The following is a 25,364-nucleotide window of genomic DNA, read 5'->3' as shown; positions in this document are numbered from 1 at the left end:
TTAAACCTGGATGATAAATTCAGGGTTAGTGTAGGAGAACCCTTGGAACTCATTTTGGTCCAAATTCATGATGAACAGCTTATCAGTTGGAGTCAACTCCACGGCCATCTTGGTGAACTCCTTGTCAAAGTTCCCCGTGTCCCGACGATTTTTCTGAGAGAGAGAGGGAGAGAGAGAGAGAGAGAGAGAGCGAGAGCGAGAGAGAGCGAGAGAGAGCGAGAGAGAAGGAGAGAGAATAGGGAAAAAAACACTGCATTACTATTTGTGCTATTTTCGTGAAGACATTAAATTACCCTCAAAATATTCTTGAACATACGCCACTCAACAACTCCCGAAAGATGCACATAAACACAGATAATTACTCACACAATCAGGACAAGCAAAAACCATCCAAACAGCTTAATATGTTAGACCTTAATGACACAATCAGGAGAGGGAACTGAGTGAAAGACAGATTTGGATTTGATCAGAGGGTGGTTAGGTAAAGCCTATTGCTGAGAATAACTCAGCACCAGGTAACTTAAAGATGATTCTGACAGCAGTAGACATATGCAGCTGTTTACACCGGCTTACAGACCCATGAAAAATAATAACCTTTCTCTTTTTACCTGTAAATTTTAGATTTTTAAACTGAAAATCCAGAAGATGTTGCAAGCCCTGTCATAAGGTACATAAAGTACAAATCCAGAATATGTGAACACGACCTGTCTTTTTAATTAAAAGACCAAGTATGAGAGCATGTACCCAGTGCAATACTTGCTTTAATACTTGATTAGTGGAGGGCATTCAAGTATACACGTGGATACAACCAAAAGCAAGTGAATGTCTGAGACTTAAACTTATCCTTCTAATCATATCCAATTAAATTTAAATAGATTTTTTATGGATGTCAGAAGGAGAATTTACTGTGTTAGCCTGGGAGATTGTGTTTAAATAAAAACATTTAAATATTAACTGATATGTCTCCCTGTGATGAACTAACTGAGCGTTAAGCTGTTGGGTTTTTGTGGGTGGGTTTTCTCTTTAACTTCTCTGAAAAATTGCTATGAACAATGTGCTTAAATAAAAGCATTGAGATATATGTTATGTAAATGTCACATCATGAACTGAATGTGGGTTACATTGTTTTTAGGTGGAGTTCCTCTGTCAGCTCTCAGAGAAATACCCATGTACTGTATGTCCAATTGACCACTGAGTGAATACTGTGATAGCACATAATCCAATGATAACAGAACATTATTTTCACTGAACTCCATGAAAAATATAGTACTTAAACTATATTGCGACTACTTAAAAACAGCATATAAAACATAAGGTATGAAATAATATCTTAAATACAGTTTAAAGAGGGTACATAGCTTTGGTCACGACCACAGAAACAGACATAGCAGAGACACGATCACAAAATAGATGTATGTTTATAATCCACAACTAACAACATGGCGAGCAGCACATCACAGCAGCAAATTAAGATTTAATAGTTCAGAGGTGAAAGAGTTATCATCACAAGTTTTAATTAAGAGTGCAAACCAATTGAGGGCAAAGAGTCAGAAAAGCAACATAATGATAATGAAGAGTAAGATGGTTCAAATGGTCAGGACGAAGAGATAGGGAGGTAACAGCGTGAGGACAAAGAGTCAGAAAGTTTAAAGTGAGCATAATGAGTCAGAGATTTAAAACAGTGAACACAAAGAGTCAGAGTCAAAACAGTGAACACAAAGAGTCGGAGATTTAAAACAGTGAACACAAAGAGTCAGAGTCAAAACAGTGAACACAAAGAGTCAGAGATTTAAAACAGTGAACACAAAGAGTCAGAGAGTCCAAACAGTGAACATAAAGAGTCCGAATGTCAAATCAGTGAACACGAGGAGTCAGAGAGCTAACAAAGTGAGGACAAAGAGTAGAGTGAGAAAGCAAAAACAGGGAGAACTACAGGCAGAGTCAGAGAGCTAAATAGTGAGAATGCAGAGTAAGACAACGAAAACAGTGAGGACATACAGTCAGAGAACTAAAACAGTCAGACCACTGAGTGAGAGAGCTAACTCTGAGAGGATGCATAGTCAGAGACTACCCACAACATTAAGAGACAGAGTTTTTCCTGGGCTTAAACCCAGAAAGCTAACATCATTCAGAAAATAGAGAATTTGACATTTAACACAATGAGAATGCAGAGAGTAAGACTACAGACCATAGAAAGCCAGGGGGAATGTACAGAGAAGCCAGCAAAAAAACAAAAAAACAAAAACACCTAGAGCAGGTCACAAAAGTGGGCCACAGCCAATACATAGAAACTGTCGGAACAAACACAAGTTGCGCAACACAGTCAACATACACTGATTCAGAAAAGGACTCTCAACTACAGCTTATGAGAAAACCCTGGAGACAAGAACAGAAAAGGATTTATTTGGCAAAACATGGAGATCCGGGTATGATCAGACACAAACAGCACCAAAGAAAAGGACAGCGGAGAGAGATTATCCCGAGAGATGCCTACCTTCTGTTGAACCCCTGGGGGAACCCACTCAGTCCATACCCTGGCCTGCATGAGTGGGCCCTGGGAAAAAAACACCAGCCGAATGCCTGGTCTCATTGGGCCTACGTAACACCTGTCCATTGATGTTCCCACTAGACAATTCTTAATGAGGACATTACGCCCACAACCACATGTAGTCCGCACTGTCAACTTTCATGAGCAGTTGTGAGTGTGTTGTCAGCAGATGGCTGCACCAGTGGGCTTGCTACAGGCTCTGTATGTCCAAACAGCCCTCCATTTGGTAGAAACAGTGTGTGTGTGTATGTGTGTGTGTCTATGTTTGATGATTTAGTTTTAGGGCTGACACTACCGTTGTCAAACCTGTGTATGCAAAAACCAGGCTTTCATTGAACAATGATTAATGAGTAGTTACTGAGTTCATGTGTTGTTCACAGTCACAATCTCATAAGAATTAACAAAGTACACCCAAGTTTCATTTCAGTAATCCTAAAAACCCAGGCCACCTCTAGCATTTTTATGCAAAGCAAAGACATCAGCATTTTATGATTGTCATGGAAGAGGGTGTTCTGAATAGGGAAAGTGAATCAAACAAAAATGAATTCAAGGTTTTCTTCATGTTGAAGACATACATTAAAAATTGAGCGATGTATTCAAATGCCCTTATTAGCCCCCTGTGCTTCCCGAAACAAAGGACATCTTTTTGTCATCCTTTACTCTCTGGGCAAAGCCAATTTTTCACTTTCACCCCTCTTCTTAAAAAAAACCCCCAAAAAACCTAAACATTCCTTCTTTGACCTAAACTGATTTTGTTAGCAAATGATAACTTTTTTCAAGTGTCCAAGTGTGATTGGATGACACCACCCAAGACTGACATGAAACTTCAATAGAAAGTCAATAGACATGTTTTGCAAATATACTGACCGATAAAGAAAAGGGAATGGGATGGTCCAGTTTAGGAGGGGCAGCCCAACTGCTGCTGCAGACAATATTTAAAACAAATGTTGTATGAAATGTTACGATGGGCCATTTGCTTTTTTTTTTTTTTTTTAACTCATGGATGCCGCATTTTGGCCAGTGGCTGCAAGGTTCTCCCAGTCCTCCCAATGGCCAATCCTTGTGTTCGGCTCACCCAGCACAGGAGTGTATTCTGTTTTAAACTTGATATGGGCCTCATGTTCACAGAAAAGGCTGTTTATTTTTCTGATAGTGATGTTCTGATGGAAATCAATAGTACTGAAGAGCATCAGAATCTAATCAAGCAAAACAAATTGTTTAATATCATCACTCACTTTTCTCTGTTAGTTTCATTTCCACAAATAAATATTTACTTTAGAGCCCAACAGTCAGTTGCTCGTGTTAGCAAAAGGCTGCTAACGATGAGCCTAGCTAATATGACAGAAAAATCTATAACAATGACCCTTTTCCTTTCTCTTAATCAGATATGGTCACTGTGAGAAGGAAGCTACGATACATCTTGTTAACCATGGTATTTCCCTTATTACACCTGTGTCTGCGTGTGTTTGTATATGAGAGAGAGAGAGAGAGGGAGAGAGAGAGAGAGTGTGTGTGTATGTGAGCTCTTTTTTTTCCTTAAAATAAAGAGACTAACTGTAGATGCCATTCATACATATATATATTTCTGTTGCTATAGAAAGAGATTTTTTTCCCCCCACAGTTTCACAGTAATCTGATCAAAACACTGGCAGGTCTTTTTAGATGTCTGGCTACACAAAATCACACACCTTTACATTTTCCTCACATCTCCCTTTAAACAGCTACTAATCACTCATCACCACAGAAATCCGGCAATTACTGTGAGGAGTCGTTTAAATTAACCACTACAGAGATATACATCATTTAATGACAACAAAGATAATGCATTTGGAGTTTGGGCTGGGACATTACAAAAACAGCACTTCCAGTTTAAAACATATTGGTAATGTGTGACTTTGTAGAACTTGCTTGTATTTTAACATAAGGCATTAAAAATATATATATTTGAGGCAAACTGGTGTGTGCGTGCCTGCGTGCGTGTTTGTACATTTGACACGTGTTTGAGGGATGGGTGTCTAGTCTATTGTCCATTAGTATTCCTCTCCTCCCCTCCCATGAACTGCTAAATATTCTGATTTGGCACAGCTATGTTTGTCCTAAACACAGTTCTGTCTTTAAAACACACACTGTGTATGGACCCAGAACAGTCCAGTCTAGTAAACAACCTGACCAAACAGTAAACGGTTAATCAGCAATCAGATGTATGATATGTTAGAACTATATCCCTTGGCACTTCTCAGGTTTTTAATGACCCCCCCTCATATATCTAAAGACCTCTTAAGACAGAAGGAACAGTACAAGTCACACACACGTGCATACCCACTTACGCACACACGCACTCACACACACACTGTAGATGATTAGGTATTGTATGTTCCTGGACTCATTCATTTACATGTTCATTAGTTCATCAATTTGGTCCCTTATTTCTTGTTCACTGACAAACAAGATCAAACAGATGAGATGCAAGACAGATATATGTGTGTGTGTGTGTTCATATGCTTGTCATAATTGAAGTGTGTCTTTTTGTAAGAGGTGGAATTCAGCAATGTTCTGAAAATGTAAAACTGATATATGAATTATGAGACAATGTTGGTACAAACTGCATTCATCAATTTGAAGGGTCCATTTTTTTGTGCTTGCTCTCTCCACATCAGTGAGCTCAGAGTCTGAGGTCTCTGACAGGTCCACAAAGTACGTCTGGGCTGCAATTGGCTACTTGGATCCTTGAGGATGGAAACACGGGTTAATGAAAGAGAAGCCGCAGAATTCATCTTGGTCCAAATTAGCAATCACTTCCTGGTCAGGTGGGGTCAGAACAGGTGGGTGTCGTGTGAAAAAACGGTCAAAGTTCTCAGCATCACGACCGCACTGTGGAAAGGAGGAGAGAAGAGAGGAGTGGAATGGGAAGATGGAAAACCAACAGAAAAAGAATATTATCAAAAAATAAATTACTAGGCAAAATCATGGGGAAAACTTTTGAACAACAGGCCTTGAATGCTAGAATTTAGTCCAAAAGTTCGGCGCCATGGTTGTTGATGACGTTCCAAAAATGGAACTAGCCAAAGTTTTTATGACTTGAAAATAAAATAGTTCAATTCTAATATAAAGCGATGAAATGGCAGCAGTTATCATTTTAGCTTATGGAAAGGTTGTGTGTCTCTGCCACTGAGTACGATGGATGTATGTACCCTTTTATGTTTTGAGTCCATACTTCCATCAATGAAAAATTCAACTACACCCAAAAGATGAACCAATCAACAAATATTTCAAAACATTTGTTGAATTAAATGATGGTGGGACTGCATTGAAGGAATATAGTGAGAGTAATAATGCGTATATTTCGATAGCTTCTGCATGTATGTATGTATGTGTGTGTGTGTGTGTGTGTGTGTGTATGTATGTATGTATGTATGTATGTATGTATGTATGTATGTGTGTGTGTGTGTGTGTGTGTGTATGTGTGTGTGTGTGTGTGTGTGTGTGTGTGTGTGTGGGTGTTTTTGTTTGCTTGTGTGTTGGATGTAACTGAAGTTTTGAATTGCATTGCAAAATCCTCGGAAAAACGAAGGGCGTGTGTGCAAATTTTAGGCCACAATTTGAAGAAACAGAGATCAGACAGAAGAATAAGAGACAGGAAGAAGCACATACAGAACCATTTTAACTTCCCCTCACAGCTCTACACTTCACCTGCACGACATTTAACAGCCTGACATTCACCGCATGCAAACTGAGCCTTAACACCAGCAACGCTCAGTTGCTTAATCACGTTAAACTGCACGCAAATTTAGCCTTAATGCTAGCTTTGTTCAGACACTCAATCATATTAATCTTGCCAGCTCTCATGCTTACTGACTAACTCAATATTAGTTTTCAAAATGTGCTAACTCGACTGTACTGCACTCAACACAACCCACAAAACACTTTGGTGTCACATGAACATGAACTAAAAGAGAACCGGTGCCATTGCACCCACAGAAATGTCCACTCTTTCCTTATTTCTGGTGCAATCATACGAGCGCTGTCTAGCCGCATAAATGTTTATTCAACATGGATTTTGGTATAGTCATTTTCTTGTTCAGTATGGCTTTGTAGGAAAAGGCAAAGTGAGTTGAATACTCAAATCAAATAATCTAGGAACTGTTGGTAGGCCAAAAATAATGTAATGTAATAACTGGAGATAACCAGTAACTGCATTCAAAAGGTGATACTGAAGTTACACAAAAACTTACCCTGATCTCAAAATCACAGAACATTTCATTTAATGTTTTATTTCATGTTAGTATTCAACCTTTCTTACCCCTGACCTCAAAGGGAGATCTTTCTCTAAAATCCCACATGTGACATTCCACTCAAATAGATTATGTTTCTTGACTGAAGTAAAAGATCTAATGAATTTGATGAAGTTGAACTTGTTTTACATGTAAGGCCCTCTTTAACACTCATGCAATTTAAGACAGAATGAAAGATATTATTCTGAATGACATTTTATAACATTAGCTTTACTTACCGACTGAGCATTAGCATTTGACTTTAGTTTCTATTGCAAAATACGAAGGATAGTGACCCTTTATTATCTTGCCTAACCTAACATAACACTACTCTATCCCACACTGGGAGGTTAAATACAACTATATTGGGACTCTGGATTGAGGGTAACAGTGCTAACATTCTCACACCAGAATTTGTTTAGCATTTACATTGCAAACACATACTGTTTCAGGTACAACAGTCACCTATGAGAGATTACTAAAAATTGACTGACTGTTAACATCAAACAGTCCACCTGAAGACACACACACACACACACACACACACACACACGCACAGACCACTAGCGGAATGTAACTTACTGCTTTGGGTTTGAATGGAGGCTGAACCTCTTTGTTTTGCAGTTTTTCCCAGTCCATGTAACGGAAGAAAGCGTGCTCTTTAATGTCTCTCTCTCCCTCTGGACCGCAGCCTAAACGTTTCCCTGGATGTTTGGTCATCAGCTACAGCACAGAAAAGCCACCACACAACCTCATTCAATCAAGTCCTGGCACAGGGATCCGTGTTTATTCAGAGATGTTGTTATGACATAAAAAAAACGTGTTCCCATCACACAGCACTATTCCAAATTCCTGATTTACTTTCATTTCAGTTGGGGTTTTCCTTGGCAGTGGCATTTTTAATTAACGTTGTGCATTTTGTGCCAGGCATAATAGTTTGTGTGTATCTGAGCCATGTTACAGTTTATGTAATTAGTGTATCTAGTATCTGTGTGTGTGTGTGTGTGTGTGCTCACCCCCTTGCATATGGCCACAGCCTCTTTGGACATGGATTTGGGGTAAGAGACATGGTGTTCCATGATGGACTGAAAGAGTTCGTCCTCATCTTCACCATCGAATGGAGGCTAAAAGACGCGGTGCAGAGAGAGCATTATTGCCAAGTAATCTATATTACTGACCAGCCAGGGAGAGCATTATTGCCAAGTAATCTATATTACTGACCAGCCAGGGAGAGCATTATTGCCATGTAATCTATATTACTGACCAGTATATTAATGTGTTACTGTTAGTGTGTTTACCTGTCCTGCTAACATCTCATACAATAGAACTCCATAGGCCCACCAGTCAACAGATTTTCCATAAGGTTGATATGCGATAATCTGGAAATCCAACAAAGCCAGTATTACACAAATATACGCATGTTCATAACCATGGTTTCTATTACAGATGAAGGCATGAATACCACTAAACATATCAAACGCACTAACACGTGCATGCAGACACACAGACACACACACACACACACACACACACACACACACACACCTCAGGTGCAATGTAGTCTGGTGTGCCGCAGAAGGTTTTGGTAGTGACACCATCGAACATGTTCTCTTTGCACATGCCAAAGTCAGCAATCTTAATGTGGCCTTCAGAGTCCAACATCACATTATCCAGCTTCAAATCCCTATGTATTCAGACACACACGCGCGCACACAGACACACACATGTGCATACACACACACACACACACACACACACACACACACACACCCATACAGTTAGTTTAATTTTCAGATACATAAACTTATGAGTAACCACATAACCTGGTTAACTGCCACAATCAAACACAAAAACACAACGGTGCTCACCTGTAAACAATGCCCTTTGAGTGTAGGAAGAACAGACCAATGGCAATTTCTGCAGCATAGAACCTGAGCACACACAGATACACACATACACAAATCAGTAAAAACAGAGAAAGCAACACAAATACACAAATCAATAAAAACACATACAGATACACACATACACAAATCAATAAAAACACAGACAGATACACACATACACAAATCAATAAAAACACAGACAGATACACACACTCACAAATCAGTAAAAACACAGACAGATACACACATACACAAATCAATAAAAACACAGACAGATACACACACACACACAAATCAGTAAAAACACAGACAGATACACACATACACAAATCAATAAAAACACAGACAGATACACACACTCACAAATCAGTAAAAACACAGACAGATACACACATACACAAATCAATAAAAACACAGACAGATACACACACTCACAAATCAATAAAAACACAGACAGATACACACATACACAAATCAATAAAAACACAGAAAGGGAAGGAAACCTTAGGTGCACTTGGATTTTAGTGCTACTCCATCGCTCATATGCACACACACACACCCCCACACACAAACATTAACATGCAAAGAGTCACACACTTGTGAGACAAACCTCTCTGACTTTGGTTGGGATATTAAATTCCCTGTTTGTGGCAGTAACCCCCCCCCCCCCTCCACCACCACCATGGTTCATTCATATTTATCATCTCACTCATCTCACTGTAGTATTACATGTTGAATGGCTTTGGGGGACTCAAAGACTAGATTTGCAGACATTCAAAGTAAAACCATGAGTCATACAAATGCATCACACGAATTTGTTTCCTTTCTGTTATTTGCGTCAGCTTCATCACAGGAATGCCACAGAAGATAGTTCATATGTTCATTTGTCAACAAACAGTAAACAAAACATGAATATTTGTTTACTTGGCTTGTAAAGTTGTTAGAAAATTGTGAAGCATTAATGTGAGTGTGTGTGTGTGTGTGTGTGTGAGTGTGTGTGTGTGTGTGTATACTTACACAGCATGGGGCTCTTTGAATTTGCCCACTTGTTGAATCTGGTACATGAGATCTCCACCATTTATGTACTCCATCACAAAATATAGACGATCCTATAAACACACACACACACACACAGAGAAAGAGAGAGAGAGAGAGAGAGAAAGAAAAGGTTTCAATCAGTGAGTAAACAAACAAAAAAAACATATGATGATATTTGCGTGTGTGTGTGTGGCTGTCTGTATGAGTATTTACCATAGTCTGAAAGCAGGAGTGTAGCTGTGTGAGGAAAGGTGGTTTCCCAGAGAGAGCGAGGACCCTCTTTTCCACCATGGTGCACTCCACATCGTCATCCTGAATGACCACATCCTTCTTTAAGATCTTCACCGCATACAGCTCATCAGTGCCCTTTCTCTCTGCCAGCATCACCTACGGTACAGTGTGTGTGTGTGTGTGTGTGTGTGTGTGTGAGAGAGAGAGAGAGAGAGAGAGAGAGAGATTTTGAATGGATATAAGTCATCATTAACAATTAACAGAGAGTAAAATCTCAAAGAAAAGAGAACATTGGCCAGTCAGAACTACTAGCAGTCTCTATGGCTGTTCAGATTAAACTGATACTGCACAGGTGCTCAGTACACCAAACATTATTGATCGAGGAATGATATTTCATATGCTCATGAAATAGCGGCTATACAAAAAACCCTAAATGTGAAATCAGCATGCTTTCATGTGGAAAATCAACTGAGGACATTAATTTAAATTGTTAAATGCTGCATGTTACATGTAGTACATTGGCATTTAAAATGTCCCTGGTGAAATCCAATGACGAAGCTGAGTTATGCGCAAAGTACAAAGTTCAAAAAGATCCCACCGGAGAAGGGCCATTGGCACATGCCAATTATTCATGAAAAAAAACCAAACACTGTTTTTGAAATAGACCGATTATGGGATATGTAAGTACTACTAATGTAAATGTCTGAAATAGTTCGCTGTGATTTGTTAATCTTTAAGTAACTCACTCAGTTATAATGGTAGGTGACAGATTCAATTGTTACACGTTGATTTGTGCAAACATTTTGTTTTCTTTTTTTTCATCTAAATGTTTATGTATCACCTTTACAAAGCTGCCCTTGGGTAAATGTTTTGTTTTTCTTTTTCGTAGATAAATGTTTATGTATCACCTTTCCAAAGCTGCCCTTGTGTAAATGTTTTGTTTTTCTTTCTTTTAGATAAATATTCATGCATCACCTTTCCAAAGCTGCCCTTGTGTAAATGTTTTGTTTTTCTTTCTTTTAGATAAATATTCATGCATCACCTTTCCAAAGCTGCCCTTGTGTAAATGTTTTGTTTTCTTTCTTTTAGATAAATATTCATGCATCACCTTTCCAAAGCTGCCCTTGTGTAAATGTTTTGTTTTTCTTTCTTTTAGATAAATATTCATGCATCACCTTTCCAAAACTGCCCTTGTGTAAATGTTTTGTTTTTCTTTCTTTTAGATAAATATTCATGCATCACCTTTCCAAAACTGCCCTTGTGTAAATGTTTTGTTTTTCTTTCTTTTAGATAAATATTCATGCATCACCTTTCCAAAACTGCCCTTGTGTAAATGTTTTGTTTTTCTTTCTGTTAGATCAATTTTCATGCATCACCTTTCCAAAGCTGCCCTTGCCCAGCACCATGATGAAGTTGAAGTCGGCGAGTTTGACGCGGTCCTGGTTTCCATTGGCGTCATATTTGGAGATATCATTGGATGAGGAGCTGGAGCTGTCTGTGTTTTTATTGCCGGGACCAATCTTAGCTCTCTGAGGGAGCAGAGGGCGGGAGTTAGTATATGGACATGACAGAAAGAAAAAGGAGAGCAACAGAGTTGAGCGACTAGGTAGGCCGACAGAGAAATGAAGAATTAGTGGATGGTGGAAAAAAGGAGAGAAGGGTCACCTCAAATTTCTGCCTGAGTTCTTCGTTTCCATCCTCACCGTCAGGGGGAACAGGGACGTTAAAATACTCTCCTTCTTCCTGACCTAGCAACTTAAACCTACACATACACGCACATGATTAGCTCCAGTTTACCTGTACCAAAACCACCTAATTAAATAATTTCACAGCAGAGGTAGAAGATTTATAGTTCTAGAGTTAGATTTATAGTTTACAGTTAGATATTTGCATGAAAATCTCACCAGCCGTTGACTCCTTGTTTCTGTAATTCAGAGATTCCAAAGGAGAGAGAGCCCATGAAGTCATTCCTGCTGGTCAGATCCCAGTCCCAAATTTCTATTGACAAGCGCCTATCCTTGTCTGCCTCCCGTAGGCGACTGTGAAAGAAACCACGCAAAGACAAAACTTCACTTAAAAAAAAAAAAAACCCGGATCAAACATTGTACAAAAATAATTTGTTGTAAAATTTGACATACAAGACAAAGGTCTCGTTCCAGGTGGGGTTGAGGGAACACTTGATGGTTTTGGTCTTCTGTTTGCTCTCGCTCTTTGGATCAGGAATCAGTTTGAGCTTCACATACGGGTCAGATAAGCCATTAGGGTCCATTGGCACCAAGTTACGAGCCTCTTTGACTATATAGAGACAGAGAGAGAGAGAGAGAGAGAGAGAGATGGGATTGGTGAGGTAAGTTTGTTTTTAATTCTTTTTTTCATTAATTCTGTCGATAGCTTTGTAATTCATGGTCTCTTAGCCCAAATGTCTCTCATAGAGATTGTAGTGAGTGAATGGTGTCAGTTTGCTAAGCCTGGGGATAGAGTGTGTTGAGACCCTGAAGTACACTGAAGTATTCAGAATGCCTCTGAAGCGCTGACTGATGTGTGTGGCAGTGAAAGAAAGAGGAAGTGAGAGAGAGAGAGAGAGAGAGAGAGAGAGAGAGAGAGAGAGATAGAGATGTGGGGCAATCGTTGTCTGATTGATTGTATAATGTGGTTTTCCAGAGGATGCACGGCTGTAATTTCTCCTGAGGCTAACAGAGCTCAGGAAAGCACACACTCATCCCGAACACACACATTTACATGGCTAATATGAAACAACAGCAATAACAAACAACTAGCACGTGCCTGCACACACACTTCTACAAAGTTAAAAAAAAAAAAAAATATACACACACACACATATATATGTATATATATACATATATACATATATACATATATATATATATATATATATATATATATATATGTGTGTGTGTGTGTGTGTGTGTGTGTGTGTGTGTGTGTGTGTGTGTGTGTATATATATATATATATATATATACACATACATATACAAAATATGTAGAAGCACGCACACAAAACTGTTAGCTTTGTTAACTCAAATCGGTTAGCGACGGATCAAAATATTTTTTCTAAAGGAAGACACCCTGAAATGAAGAGTGTTCTTTTTTTTGCTTCTTCTCTTTCTTTAAGCTTTTTTTTTAAGGAGCTGTGTTTTAGAGTGCAAATTCTACAGAGAACATACACAGGCAACTTTATTACTCTAGAAAAGCATTACAGAAAAGTCTGCTAGATTTAACTTGAGCAAACTTGTCAGAGTGGGCAAGAAACTGTTATCACCAATCAGTTAAATTCATGGTCTGATGGTCAAGTATTAAGCCAGGGTACAACCCAGTGAAGGTATGTAAGGATAGCACCACATCATGATAATTACTGGTAGTTAAACGATGCAAATTGGAAAGAAACATGACATGAGGCACGATTACTGAAGCAACAATAACAGAAGTAGGTGCGACTGTGAGTATGCTTTACAGAGGGCCTGTCTCTCTGGCTTGCGTTTTCTCTCTTTATGTGCACATCACACATTTTCAGAGTCTAAACGTCACTGTCTGGAGCGAGTTTTCAGCCAGTTTGAGTAGAACATTTTGACTGGAAGATTTCAGCCAGTTTGAGTAGAACATTTTGACTGGAAGATTTCTGCCAGTTTGAGTAGAACATTTTGACTGGAAGATTTCTGCCAGTTTGAGTAGAACTCTTTGGCTGGAAGATTTCAGCCAGTTTGAGTAGAACACTCTGATTGGAAGATTTCTGCCAGTTTGAGTAGAACATTTTGACTGGCAGATTTTAGCCAGTTTGAGTAGAACACTTTGACTGGAAGATTTCAGCCAGTTTGAGTAGAACACCTTGACTGGATGATTTCAGCCAGTTTGAGTAGAACACTTTGAGTGGGATGTCTTTCAACTGGCCAAACTGACCCTTTATTTGGGCTGAGAGAACAGGAACTGATTGAATTCAGAGATGTACAATTTACAGCTCAGTGATTACAGACAGATTTACCCCTGAACTCTTCTGATAAGAGAGGACAACTTTATTTGACCTGAGGTAAATAAAATGCCCCTTAGAGACTGCTGTAGGCAATGTGTGTGTGTGTGTGTCTGAATTTAAATGAGTAGTCATACTAAATGTGTGTTCCATCCGTGTGCTTAACTGACTACTTGTGGTGAATATGTGTATGCGTGTGTGTTCGCCTGTGCGTATGTGTATGTGTGCGTGTGAACGTGAGTGTGTTTACCACAAATCACAATGTGTGTTTAACCCAATGGTCATAGTGAGTGTTTATGCATGTGTGTTTAACTCACTGGTCGTGGTGCAAGTGTGTGCGTGTGTGTATGTGTGGTGTGTACTGAACTCACTGGTCACGGTTAGTGTGTTGTCCGTGATAGCAGCCGTGATCTGCAGGCGTCCTCTCCTCTCCGTGTGATCCGTCCCACACAAATTTGGAACGTTGGCAACACACCGTTTATGAATATTCATCATACAGTCTGCATAAAACGCACAGCATCAGGCACAGGCCAACCAATATAAAGTCTGTCTGACATTTTTTAGCGAACCATCCTATCTGAGTATGCATTATGCCCACTAGAGGTCACTGTAAGAGCAGATTTATTCTTGTATACGTGCATACGTGTGTGTGTGTGTGTTTATACTTACTGTCACATTTCATGCCCTGGTGAATGAGTCCATACAGCAGAGACCCACAGTGATCACAGAAGGTTGGGCTGGAGTATGTGTGCACCCTGAACCTGTGCTTACTGCGTGGATCCTGCACCACACACACACACGCACACACACACACGCACACACACACACACGCACACACACACACACGCACACACACACACACGCACACACACACACACACACACACACAGAGTAAAGACAGGTCAGGAGTGAATCACTGTGCTATTAGAATGATTAACTAAATGTCGTACAGCTTCAGAGCAACATGTGATTGGTTTTTTTGTCCACCTCAGGGACAGCTTTAACACAGATCTAGAGCTCTGTGTTTACCTACATATTTTCACCTTGACTGCAGTGAGTGGAGCCGCGGAATCCAGCTGGACACGTGAAAAACACATTGTTCTCATTCCTGAGTGTTTATCGACTGCTCAGTGTAAAGGTAACCTATGATTAACCCCCAATTCATGCTCTTCAGATGAGACAATCACTGGTTTAGATGAGCAAGGTGTCTATATATATACACACACACACACATACACTTAGCGCATATACATACATACATACATATACACACACACACACACACATATATAAATATATATATATATATATATATATATATATATATATATACACATGTGTGTGTATATGTATATGGTTGGGCGATATCTACCAAACTGGCATATGAAAATATCTACAGTGAAACATCATGATGGATGATGACATGGAGGGGTGGGTGAAAAAGAGTTAATAACAATATAATGATTAGGAATTACTTGTTTAAGATGGGTATAGCAGAGAAAGGGAGAGTTCACTCTGTAGTTAATCCTCAGTTTTGCGATACAAATAAAAGATTTACTGAGGCAGGCGCAAACCAGGTAGATCTGAAAACAACTTTTATGTTTTCGCCCAAAATTGAAACATGCTTTCACTGGGCGGTAAACAGTGTCATTACATAAGCTGTTTTTCCTTGAGTAAATCAGTCACAAGGAGCTATAATAATAATAATTAGAATAAACCCATCCTTCATTTTTGTGCTCACTGGCTGACACTCCTTAAAATACATATTCATCAGTTCTATGGTTCAACTTGAGAAAATCCCTGCAAATAAGAAATAAGAAATGAATATATTTTCAATGTTACAACAGAGACACTGCAATTATAGTGTGTGTGGCAGGGTGTGCCCTGCTGTCGGGATTTGTGTGTGTGTGTGTGTGTGTGTGTGTGGGGGAACATGCCCAGCCCTGGAGAGTGTGTATATATAAATGTGTGTGTGTGTGTGTGTGTGTGTGTGTGTGTGTGTGTGTGAGGGGGGGGGGGGTTTACAGGGAATTTCTTTAACCTGGCTGAGTTCCAACATACAAACAACTTTGCAATTTCATCTATACCACTGACTTGTTTCATCAGTACTGTTTGACAGAGAGTTTGTGAGAACCTGTGACTGTAATTACTTAAGGTGGCGTTAACACAATGTTACACACACTGCGCTCATGTGTGAGCTTGATCTCCTCCACAACCCATTGGCAGCTGTTCTCGGCAATACAATCAAAACTGATGCAGTTTCGCCTGAAGGTACAACATCATCTGGGAATGTATATGCAAATATTGAGTTTGTCGTTGTTTCCACAGAACTTGGCTCAGTGTCTTTTTTTTTTTACTGTGAGAGCATCACACTCATCATCATTATGTAACTACCCAGCTGTGCTGTTACAGAGTTGGAATCTGTGGGAGCATTTGAATTAGCGCAACATCAAACACGTTGATCAAAATGGTGACTTTTTTCTTCATTTTATTTCTCAAAGTCCCAAGACAGCACAAGTTGTTGAAAAGCCAGCTAAAACGGTGAAGCTGGTGAAGAGCTCAAGTTATATTTTACATACTGGACTTTTATTTTGATAAACGAAATAAAGCATCAGTAAATCAGGACCTTAATGAGCGAGTATCAGTATCAAACCAACAGCAGTTTACGTGAAAACCGCTGGATATTTAGAATAGAATATCATTACTGCATTAGTTATGTCAAAGATGGCTGGTGAAGATGGTAACGTGAATGAAACTGAATTCCTGTTTGTGAGCAGCTTAAAAAAAATAGTGGAACATTTCACTAGTAAATGGAATCGTTTAATACTCCTATGTTGAATATCCCATCAACTTAAATGTGAACTCTGGGTTGGTGTATGCTAACGCACTCAAACAAACCTTTAAGACATATTTAGAATGCTCAGGTTACCACATTAAGAGGAAACTGGTCGATGCTTGATTTCCTCATGCATGTAAATCTGGCTTTTTGGCATACGAGCATAACTGGGATAAGTAACATTTTGTGTGCTTGTCTGTGTGTGTGCGTTATCGAAGTGCTGACTTTGAGGTAAGGAGTCAGACGTTCCACCTAGTGGTTTTAAAAAGGGAAAAAATAGCCCTGCTTCCTGCACCTTTCTGGGGCTAAAGGAGAGAGATTTATACAGGGAACTCGTGTTGAACCTTTCACCTCTGCAATGCGTACACGAACGCTGACACTTACAAAGTGACAGATCTTGTCAGACATAAGCAGTGAAAAAAGAGAGGGTGTGGGTCCTATGGTGACAGCATTATCGAGATTTTCCTCTCAGTCGTCGACTGAACGAAGTTAGTGAATAGCTCTAACTGGGTGATGCCACCCTGCAGCAGGTTAGACTGGTTACTGCAATGCTTTGTTGAGATGCTTTGCTAGCCAAACTGGTTCAGGCCTCTTGGCCTCAGTAAATGGTTGATACTGGCAATGGAAGTCCATTCATCAACGTTTTGTAAAGAGCTTAGATCAGCAAGTCAGTCATTCGTTCATCTGCAAACGCATCAACTTATTAACTACATTAACCAGCATCCTCTGTTCTTCTGACCCAAAGGCTCAGAGGGCAAAGGTCAGATTGTTCTGCTTTCCACTGCATCAGCATACAGCACAAAATAGGAAATGGACAGAGACAGATAATGCAATCGCTCTCTCTCTCTTTCTCTCTCTGCATTTCATTTTCATTGTTTACTGTCTACATCAAGCTTTAATGCATGACAAATGACAACTGTGATGCCAAAGCATGAAGAAGAGCCTATAATTACATTACATTTGAGATGATTCTACTGAAAATGTTTACATTTGAAACGATTCTACTGTACATGTTAATGTTCTGTTATTGTATGTAAATGAGCCCTTCTGTATCAATAACTCTACATTACACTACAATGTGCTACCCAACACCTGACCTTCTGATAATATGGAGAGTTTCTGGACGACCTTTTTTCTTGGGTCAGTATATTTTTAGGTGTCAGATGACTGTTTTTTAGAACCTAAGATATCTCTCTTGCTCTGTTTGTACTGATTTGATTACTTTGTCTACATTTGGTCAGAGGTTGCTTTTCTTCCTGGCACTTGGAATGACCTGTTTAAAATTATTGGTCTTTCAGCTGTTGATGTAATTTTTCAATTTTTCTCACACACACACACATACACAAACACGCCCGTGCCTAGGGTGTTTGTGCATTGGAACATACATGTTTACAGTAATATCTGTGATGAGTCTACAGCAGTGTGATTGGCTGTTGTTTCAAGCAGTGTAGAAAATTGAAAAAAAATTCTGGGGGGCAACTTTTGTCTAAAAAATTGAGGCATTTACAAAATTTTGAGAACAGTAATTAGTGCATAAAGCTGTGAAATGATTTGACTATACGGCCCCACATGTAGGCTGTAACATTAATGTTTCTCCAGGGCTGGCACAGCGCTAAAACAAAGCATGGAGATAGAGCTGGATATGCGACACTATGTTAACGTTAGCTAGCTAACATTTACTGCCAACTTGCTGACACTGTTAGCTAAGGTGTCAGACCAAAGACATTTTAAAGTCTCTAGCGTTGGTGTTAATGTTACTTACCATAAGCAAATCGATGATGCTAGCTTGTTTGGTGGCGGTGAGCTGAATATTTTTCACCTGTTTGCTTCCTTTAACAAATTTAACATGAATGGCTTTTAGCTGTCCAAGGCTATGTTTGGGTGGGTGAGCCATGCATGCTTTACAGAAGAGGAGAGTTGTCTTATTCACCTATTTAACAATAAGCCAATCTATTTTCTATTCTTCAGTTGTTGAAGTGGCAACCTTCTTTGCCGTCTTATTTGCTGGGGGTGGCGTTGGTGGCGGGCCAGTATTTGGGTGGCTTTCTTCGATAACAGTTGGAGCTTTTTTAATGAGGTACCAATCTATCGCAGCAGCCAACTTCACTGCAGGTGCAGGATTGCCTGGCCTCTGCCAGCTATCGTAACAGCGTTACACAGTAGTACGTAGTTACACTTACATATAATTAAGTACGTACGTAGAGTGAACAATAGCGCTGTTTGTGTGAGTGTGTGTTAGAGACAGAAATGGAAATTAAATGGAATGAATGAATATAAAATGATGGTTTGATGTTAGATTAGCATATTGGCCTAAACTGATAAATGTATTTTTTTTTTCTTCGAAATCTTGGGGACAATTTTTGTCCCTCGATAACAGTTTTTTGGGACATTCTGAGATTTCTTGGGGCATTTTTGCCCTTTGCCCCTGTTAATTTCCGACAATGGTTTCAAGATAGGACCATGCACAGGAAGGGAATTTCTTTAACCTGGCTGAGTTCAGACGTACAAAGAATTTTAACTGCAATTTCATCTATACCACTGACTACTTCTTTGCTCAGATATGTTTGACAGAACGTTTATGAGAACCTATGACTGTAATTACTTAAGGTGGTGTTAATGCAATGTTATATACAATGTGCTTATGTGCGAGCTTGATCTCCTCCACAACTCATCGGCAACTGTTCTCAGTTGCCAATCAATCAAAACTGAAGCAGTTTTTGCTCTAAGGTACATGGTTGATGTGGGAATGTGTATGCAAATATGGAGTTGAATTTTTTCTTATCGTCGTGGGTTCCACAGAACTTGGCTCAGTGTCTTTTATTACTGTGAGAGTGTCACACTCATCATCATTATGTAACTACCCAACTGTGCTGTTACTGAGTTGGAATCGGGTGGAGCACCGGAATTGGCGCAACATCAAATACATTGATCAAAATGCTGTTTTTTTCCTCTTCATTTTACATCTCAAAGTCCTAAGACAGCACAACCTATTGAGAAGCCAGTTAACATGGTGAAGCTGGTAAAGAGACACACTGAGAGCACTCAAGTTACCACATACAGGAAACTGGACGACACTTACGTTTCGTAAAGCATGTAAACCTGGCTTTTTAGCATATGAGCGTAAATGGGATAAGCAACATTATGTGTATGTGTGTGTGTGTGTGTGTGTGCGTACACGTGATCGAAGTGCTGACTTTGGGGAGAGGAGTCAGATGCTCCACCAAGTGATTTTAAAAAGGGAATAAACAGCTCTGTTTGTGACTGACTATTTGATTACTTTGTCTACATTTGGTCGGAGGTTGCTTTTCTTTGAAATTTATCACAACTAAAGAACCTGGCACCCGGAATGAGCTGTTTAGAATTATTGGTCTTTCAGCTGTTGATGTAAGTATTTTTCAAATCTGTCCCTAACTCATTGATGAATGATTTTGCCACATTTCATTCTGACTGTTAGTTTTGTTGCTCTGTTCAGATCGTTCCTCAGCTTTCTGAACCAACAGATCTGCCTCCTCTTTCTCTCTGTCTCTCTCTCTCACACACACACACACACATACACAAACACGCCCGTGTCTAGGGTGTTTGTGCATTGGTGCAGGAACATACATGTTTACAGTAATATCTGTGATGAGTCTACAGCAGTGTGATTGGCTGGTGTTTCAAGATAGGACCATGCACAGGAAGTGTGTTTTGTGTGAGTGAGTGTGCTGGGAGGAAGCAGAGTTATAAATAGAATATAGAGAAGAGAAAACCGCCTGCACACCCTAAATGTGAGTGTCTGAAGGGGAGGACAGGGTGGTGGGGGGGTGGGCTATAGAAAGTAATGTAATTAAGAATGTGTGTTTATGTGTATGTGCGTATGTGTGTGCAGACATGACAGAGAGAGACAGAGAGAAAGATGGTGATTTTTATATATCATGTGTATATATATATATATATAGCTAGATAGATAGATAGATAGATAGATATATATAGATATATATATATATATATAGACAGATATATATATAGATATACACACACACACACACACACACACACACACGTATGTGTACAAATATAAACCTGTTGGACTAGGCTTGTTTTGAGGGTCTGATTAGGCCTGTTCACAACCTGCTCACAATCCACTCAAAACAGACCACAGTAGTGCTAGAGAATGAGAAGCAGTGTTGTCACTGCAACTGGTAAGCGTTATTTTAACAAATTAATATGTTAAATTATAGAATTGTGTCGAGAGTTCAAAAACACAGGTTACACACAGGTGACTGCTGAAAAAAACCCCAGGAAACTAAAATGACAAGATAAGACAGTTCTTAATAAAAACTTATGCGGTATTTAAGCGTAAAAACATATAATTACATAGAATTTTGTTTTTCACCATTTGTGGAATCCTCTAAATGATGTTACATACTTCAAATCTGTGTCTTTCAAAACTGCTTCATATATTTATCATATATTTCAGACAGAGAGAGAGAGAGAGTTACATATGAGTAAAAAAGTGCATGCATACACATCTGTATATGACATAAGATGACTTAATCACTAAACAAAGCTTCAGTGACCAGAAACTAAATACTGAAATATAAATATTGAAATAGTGTAATGTGCGTGTGCTTGTGTGCACTTGCGTTTATGTATACTGCTTGGTCAGGAAGAGATGACATGGTTGAGACACTGTAAAAAGACCTGTATTTGACCATGAAGCAGTGGTGAAAGATGAGAGGAGGGGGTGGATACTTACATCTGATGCAGGACCTCTGTCTGCACCTGGACAGGAGAAAGTCACGAACTCGTGGCATCGTTTATGCACCACAAAGCAGCACACTGTGAAAGAGAAAGAGAAAGAGAGAGAGAGAGAGAGAGAGAGAGAGAGAGAGAGAGAGAGAAAAGTGATATGGATTACTACACATGCATACAAATAAGAATTAGAATGCATATAAATAAAATCAACATACAAATGTTGACATGTAAGACTGTGGTTTGCTTAGCAGACAAGAACAGAGTGGTTCCTTTTTAAGGTATTCGTGTTAGTATTAGCTTTACTATTAGAAATATGGCAAAGAGACTGTAGCTTAATTGAACCCATCTGTTAAGCATGTTGTGTCTTAGAAAGTTTCAGTAGAACATTAAAGACAATCTACCAGTAATCGGTTTCTCTCTACACATACATAAACTTGTAGGCCTGATTAGAACAAATTGTTTACAATTCACTCAAAAGAGACAAACAGACCACAGCAATGCTTGAGAATGAGAAACAGTGTTGTCATTGTAATTGGTAAGCACTTGTTTTGCAATGTAATATGCTGCATGACAGAATCGTCTTAGGAAACACAAGTCACACGCAAGAAACCGCTGAAAAAAGAACAGGATATTAAAATGAGAGGGTAAGACAGCCTCTAATGAAAGCCTACTCAGTGTTTAGGTGTAAAAAAAACAAAACAAAACAACAACAACCACAAAAAAAGAATTCAGGTGATTCATATGTGTATGCATAATTTTGCATGTATTAATGTGAATGCATATTTTTCTTTTTTAACATTAGTGAAATCCTCTGGACGAAGTAACATGTTTTACACAATAACATAAGACGCTTTTAACCATCTTTTCAAAGTGTAACATTTAAAAGAAATTTCCCTAGAGGCAATTGGTCTGATCAGCTGTAAATCTAGTATGGATTTAAATGAGACTAAATTCTTTCAACAGTACATTAAGTTTGTCAATTGGTTTAACTGCACTGCTGAACAGCCGTCAGTTGTAACATGTCAGCGTGAATTGCACTGGCATTTTTAAAAATAAATTCAGATCTCAAATGCCTATTTGTCACAAACATGTGTTGACATGTCTCAGATTTCACTAGAAGCAACAAGAATAAAATTTGACAGAACCTTGGTCAACCAGTCCAAAACAACTTATGTAAGATTTAACCCATCATGTCACAATTGCAGCCTGTTAATTTAGCACATGTAACAGAATGTACATCTGACTTTGAAGTGAAACTGTAGATTTTCATGCAGTGTGTCTCAGTGGCACACTATGGTCTATTTTACTAAAAGATTTCTGATGTCATAATATGTATAAAGCCATGAAACCATTTGCAAGCAGAAAAACCCCCCACAGCAGCTAAATCACTGCAGTAGAACATGTTGAGGTTTCGCTCGCACAAAGATTAACATTCAGTTTCAGGCTTTTCTTTTTTTTGGGTGCGGGGGGGGGGGGGGGGGGTAATTTAGTGGGTTGGAATTGACACATAATGCAAATAAACAAATATGAGACTATGTGATTTACAGAGCTTGATCATTATTACAAGAAATGTATCTGCTTGGATTCTTTAACATGTTGGGGAAGCAAAAATAAACGTTCAGGAACCACGTAAAGACTGCAGCCATCCCGACGACGAGACGGCATAACAGAAGAGCTCTGAACACGAAATTAAATGAATGCTCACATGTTCAGCTTTTTTTTTCTTTCTTTCATATCCCAGAGGGAAATCAACGTTGTAGTGAAGCTTAAGGTGAATTAAGCCAGTGTTATCCAGTGTCTCTGAGGGGAATGTGTAGGCCCTCGTTTCATGGGTCTGTCAGACGGATGTCACACTGGTAAACAGCATTGTTAGGCCTCCACCATTTGAACTAGTTGTACATGAAGAGAGAAATTTGGAATAGCAACCACATCCTTAGTTACATCTGTTTTTTAGTGAGGTCACAGGTCACCCACATGATGGAATAATAAATCACTTTAATAAATCATTAACTTCAAATATTTGTCGTAGCCTGTTTTTTTTGTTTTTCTTTTTGAAAAAGTACCTGACGACGCATGGAATACTACAATATCAATAATAGTTCTATTGTGTGCAAACCATTTGTGATGTAATTATGGCCATAGCAATAAACCGTCAACGCTGACTACCTCAAAATTATGAAGCATTGAATGATGTTATGATCATTTTGGTTGGACCTCATATGAATACAAATACACAATCGAGAGGAAACGTGACCTCAGTTACCCTCACACTTTGTTGATGCACCCCAGCCTCTAATTATAGGAGATATTTCTAAAGAACTAAATCTACACTCACAGATAGACACAACCTCCATCATCTATGACACCATCCATCAACAGGTTGACAGCAGAAATAATCAATGGTAAAATCAATGGTAAATCCCTCCTGACTCTTTGACAAAGACACAGTTTGTTGATTGTGAAGACTTTAATCTTCAGAGTGTTTTTTTGTGCAGTACTGTTGCTGGAAAGAGCAGCTGTTGAAACCACAAAACCTCAAACATGCTACGTTTGCTTCAAATCATTTGCATATCCAAAAACCATTTGCATTCTAATACGTGTCATTGACAATACCGCTTCATGTGTCCTGTTTCTGGTACAAACAAGGGTACTGTGGCCAGCTTACAGCTTAAAGTCAATACCAGGACACATACATGTAGTATTACTTGTTACAGATTTGAAAGGTTGATAGATGCACCAAAATATGCAATGCTATTTTACTTTTCTTCACCATGCAGCTCATAGCTAATAGCTGTGATTGATGTATTAGCCAGTTATTGATTTATTACCCAGAAATTATTCTGCCGAGGACACTTCTCCAATTTTTAACAGCATGTCCAGCATACCTTTGCATTGAAATAAGCAAGAAACCATTTCTTTATAGTGTATTTTGTTTGTTTTTGTTCTGTCCTATAGGCTACACATATTTCATATAAAGAAACATGGCATATCAAAGGTGAACTGCATTGTACTGTTCTCCGCAAGATGCCTCCCTTCTCTCAAACTTTTAAGATTGGGAAAAACACACACGCACACACAAATGTATGAGTCATTCACAAGTTGTCCACAGATACATTCAGGAGAGAATGCGCTACCCAATGTTGATTTGTTACAGTGCAGAAACATGCAGCGACAAGTCAGTAATATTGGCAAAGTATAAACAACTGGAGGAGCTTGTTTGACTACCGGTTTTGCTTTGGCTGTGATTTTGTTTTAGTGTTAATTGAAGTCTTTTTTTTTTTTTTTTTGAACTTGTTTAGACAGAGAGAATACAGAGAATGAAAGAATAATATTAGGTAACTACTCCATTCCCGATGGGGTACATACATGTTAACAAGGTAAAATGTAAAAGGTTATTTAGCAGGGCACGTTTTACTTAAAATTTCAGGAAAAGAGTTTTCTGACGGTCCTTCAGAGTGGGGACGAGGCATTGATAATGGTGAGGGGTGATAGTAGTCAGCAATTCCAGAGCAGAGAACTACTCTGAAGGGAGGCATTGCAAAGGATTTTTACTTTGAGGATTCAGAGCAAGGAGATGAGATGCGATGTGCTGAATGGATACATTTTACATGTTCAGTATATCAATGTTATTTCACATAAACAGTAGCAAATTCAGAATTAATGGTTCAGCACGGATAATACATTCCTCCGTACCTGACTTCCACAAGAATTCCCTAGAGAGCGCAGAGAGAATCAATAAAACCCACATACACCCCGGCCCACCAAAATCATTCACACGCTTTATAACAATGGACAAACAAGGGATTCGTTTCAATAAAATATATCATAAAAATAC

At 39.0% G+C, this 25,364-nt stretch overlaps 1 protein-coding gene across 3 annotated transcripts in view; it reads right to left on the bottom strand.

Moving 5' to 3' along the window:
* Positions 1-25,364, bottom strand: part of prkcba (protein kinase C, beta a) — a 31,112-nt gene continuing 5,748 nt past the window's right edge. Inside the window, exons 3-17 of one of the 3 annotated variants that reach the window (XM_030779494.1) lie at positions 21,531-21,613; positions 14,626-14,737; positions 14,328-14,456; positions 12,113-12,269; positions 11,879-12,013; positions 11,640-11,736; positions 11,351-11,503; positions 9,957-10,130; positions 9,723-9,814; positions 8,688-8,750; positions 8,365-8,503; positions 8,118-8,198; positions 7,836-7,943; positions 7,402-7,542; positions 1-153 (exon numbers count right to left, since the gene is read on the bottom strand). In XM_030779494.1, the coding sequence (XP_030635354.1) occupies positions 1-153; positions 7,402-7,542; positions 7,836-7,943; positions 8,118-8,198; positions 8,365-8,503; positions 8,688-8,750; positions 9,723-9,814; positions 9,957-10,130; positions 11,351-11,503; positions 11,640-11,736; positions 11,879-12,013; positions 12,113-12,269; positions 14,328-14,456; positions 14,626-14,737; positions 21,531-21,613 (1,817 nt within the window). Of the gene's footprint in view, positions 154-4,111; positions 5,420-7,401; positions 7,543-7,835; positions 7,944-8,117; positions 8,199-8,364; positions 8,504-8,687; positions 8,751-9,722; positions 9,815-9,956; positions 10,131-11,350; positions 11,542-11,638; positions 11,737-11,878; positions 12,014-12,112; positions 12,270-14,327; positions 14,457-14,625; positions 14,738-21,530; positions 21,614-25,364 lie in introns of those variants that run through there. The other 2 variants (XM_030779492.1, XM_030779493.1) reach the window with 2 other exon arrangements.

Source organism: Chanos chanos, chromosome 7, assembly GCF_902362185.1.
Source record: "Chanos chanos chromosome 7, fChaCha1.1, whole genome shotgun sequence".
NCBI lineage: Eukaryota > Metazoa > Chordata > Actinopteri > Gonorynchiformes > Chanidae > Chanos > Chanos chanos.
Note: the sequence above shows the minus strand (reverse complement) of the source record. Positions and strands in the feature narration are given on the sequence as shown.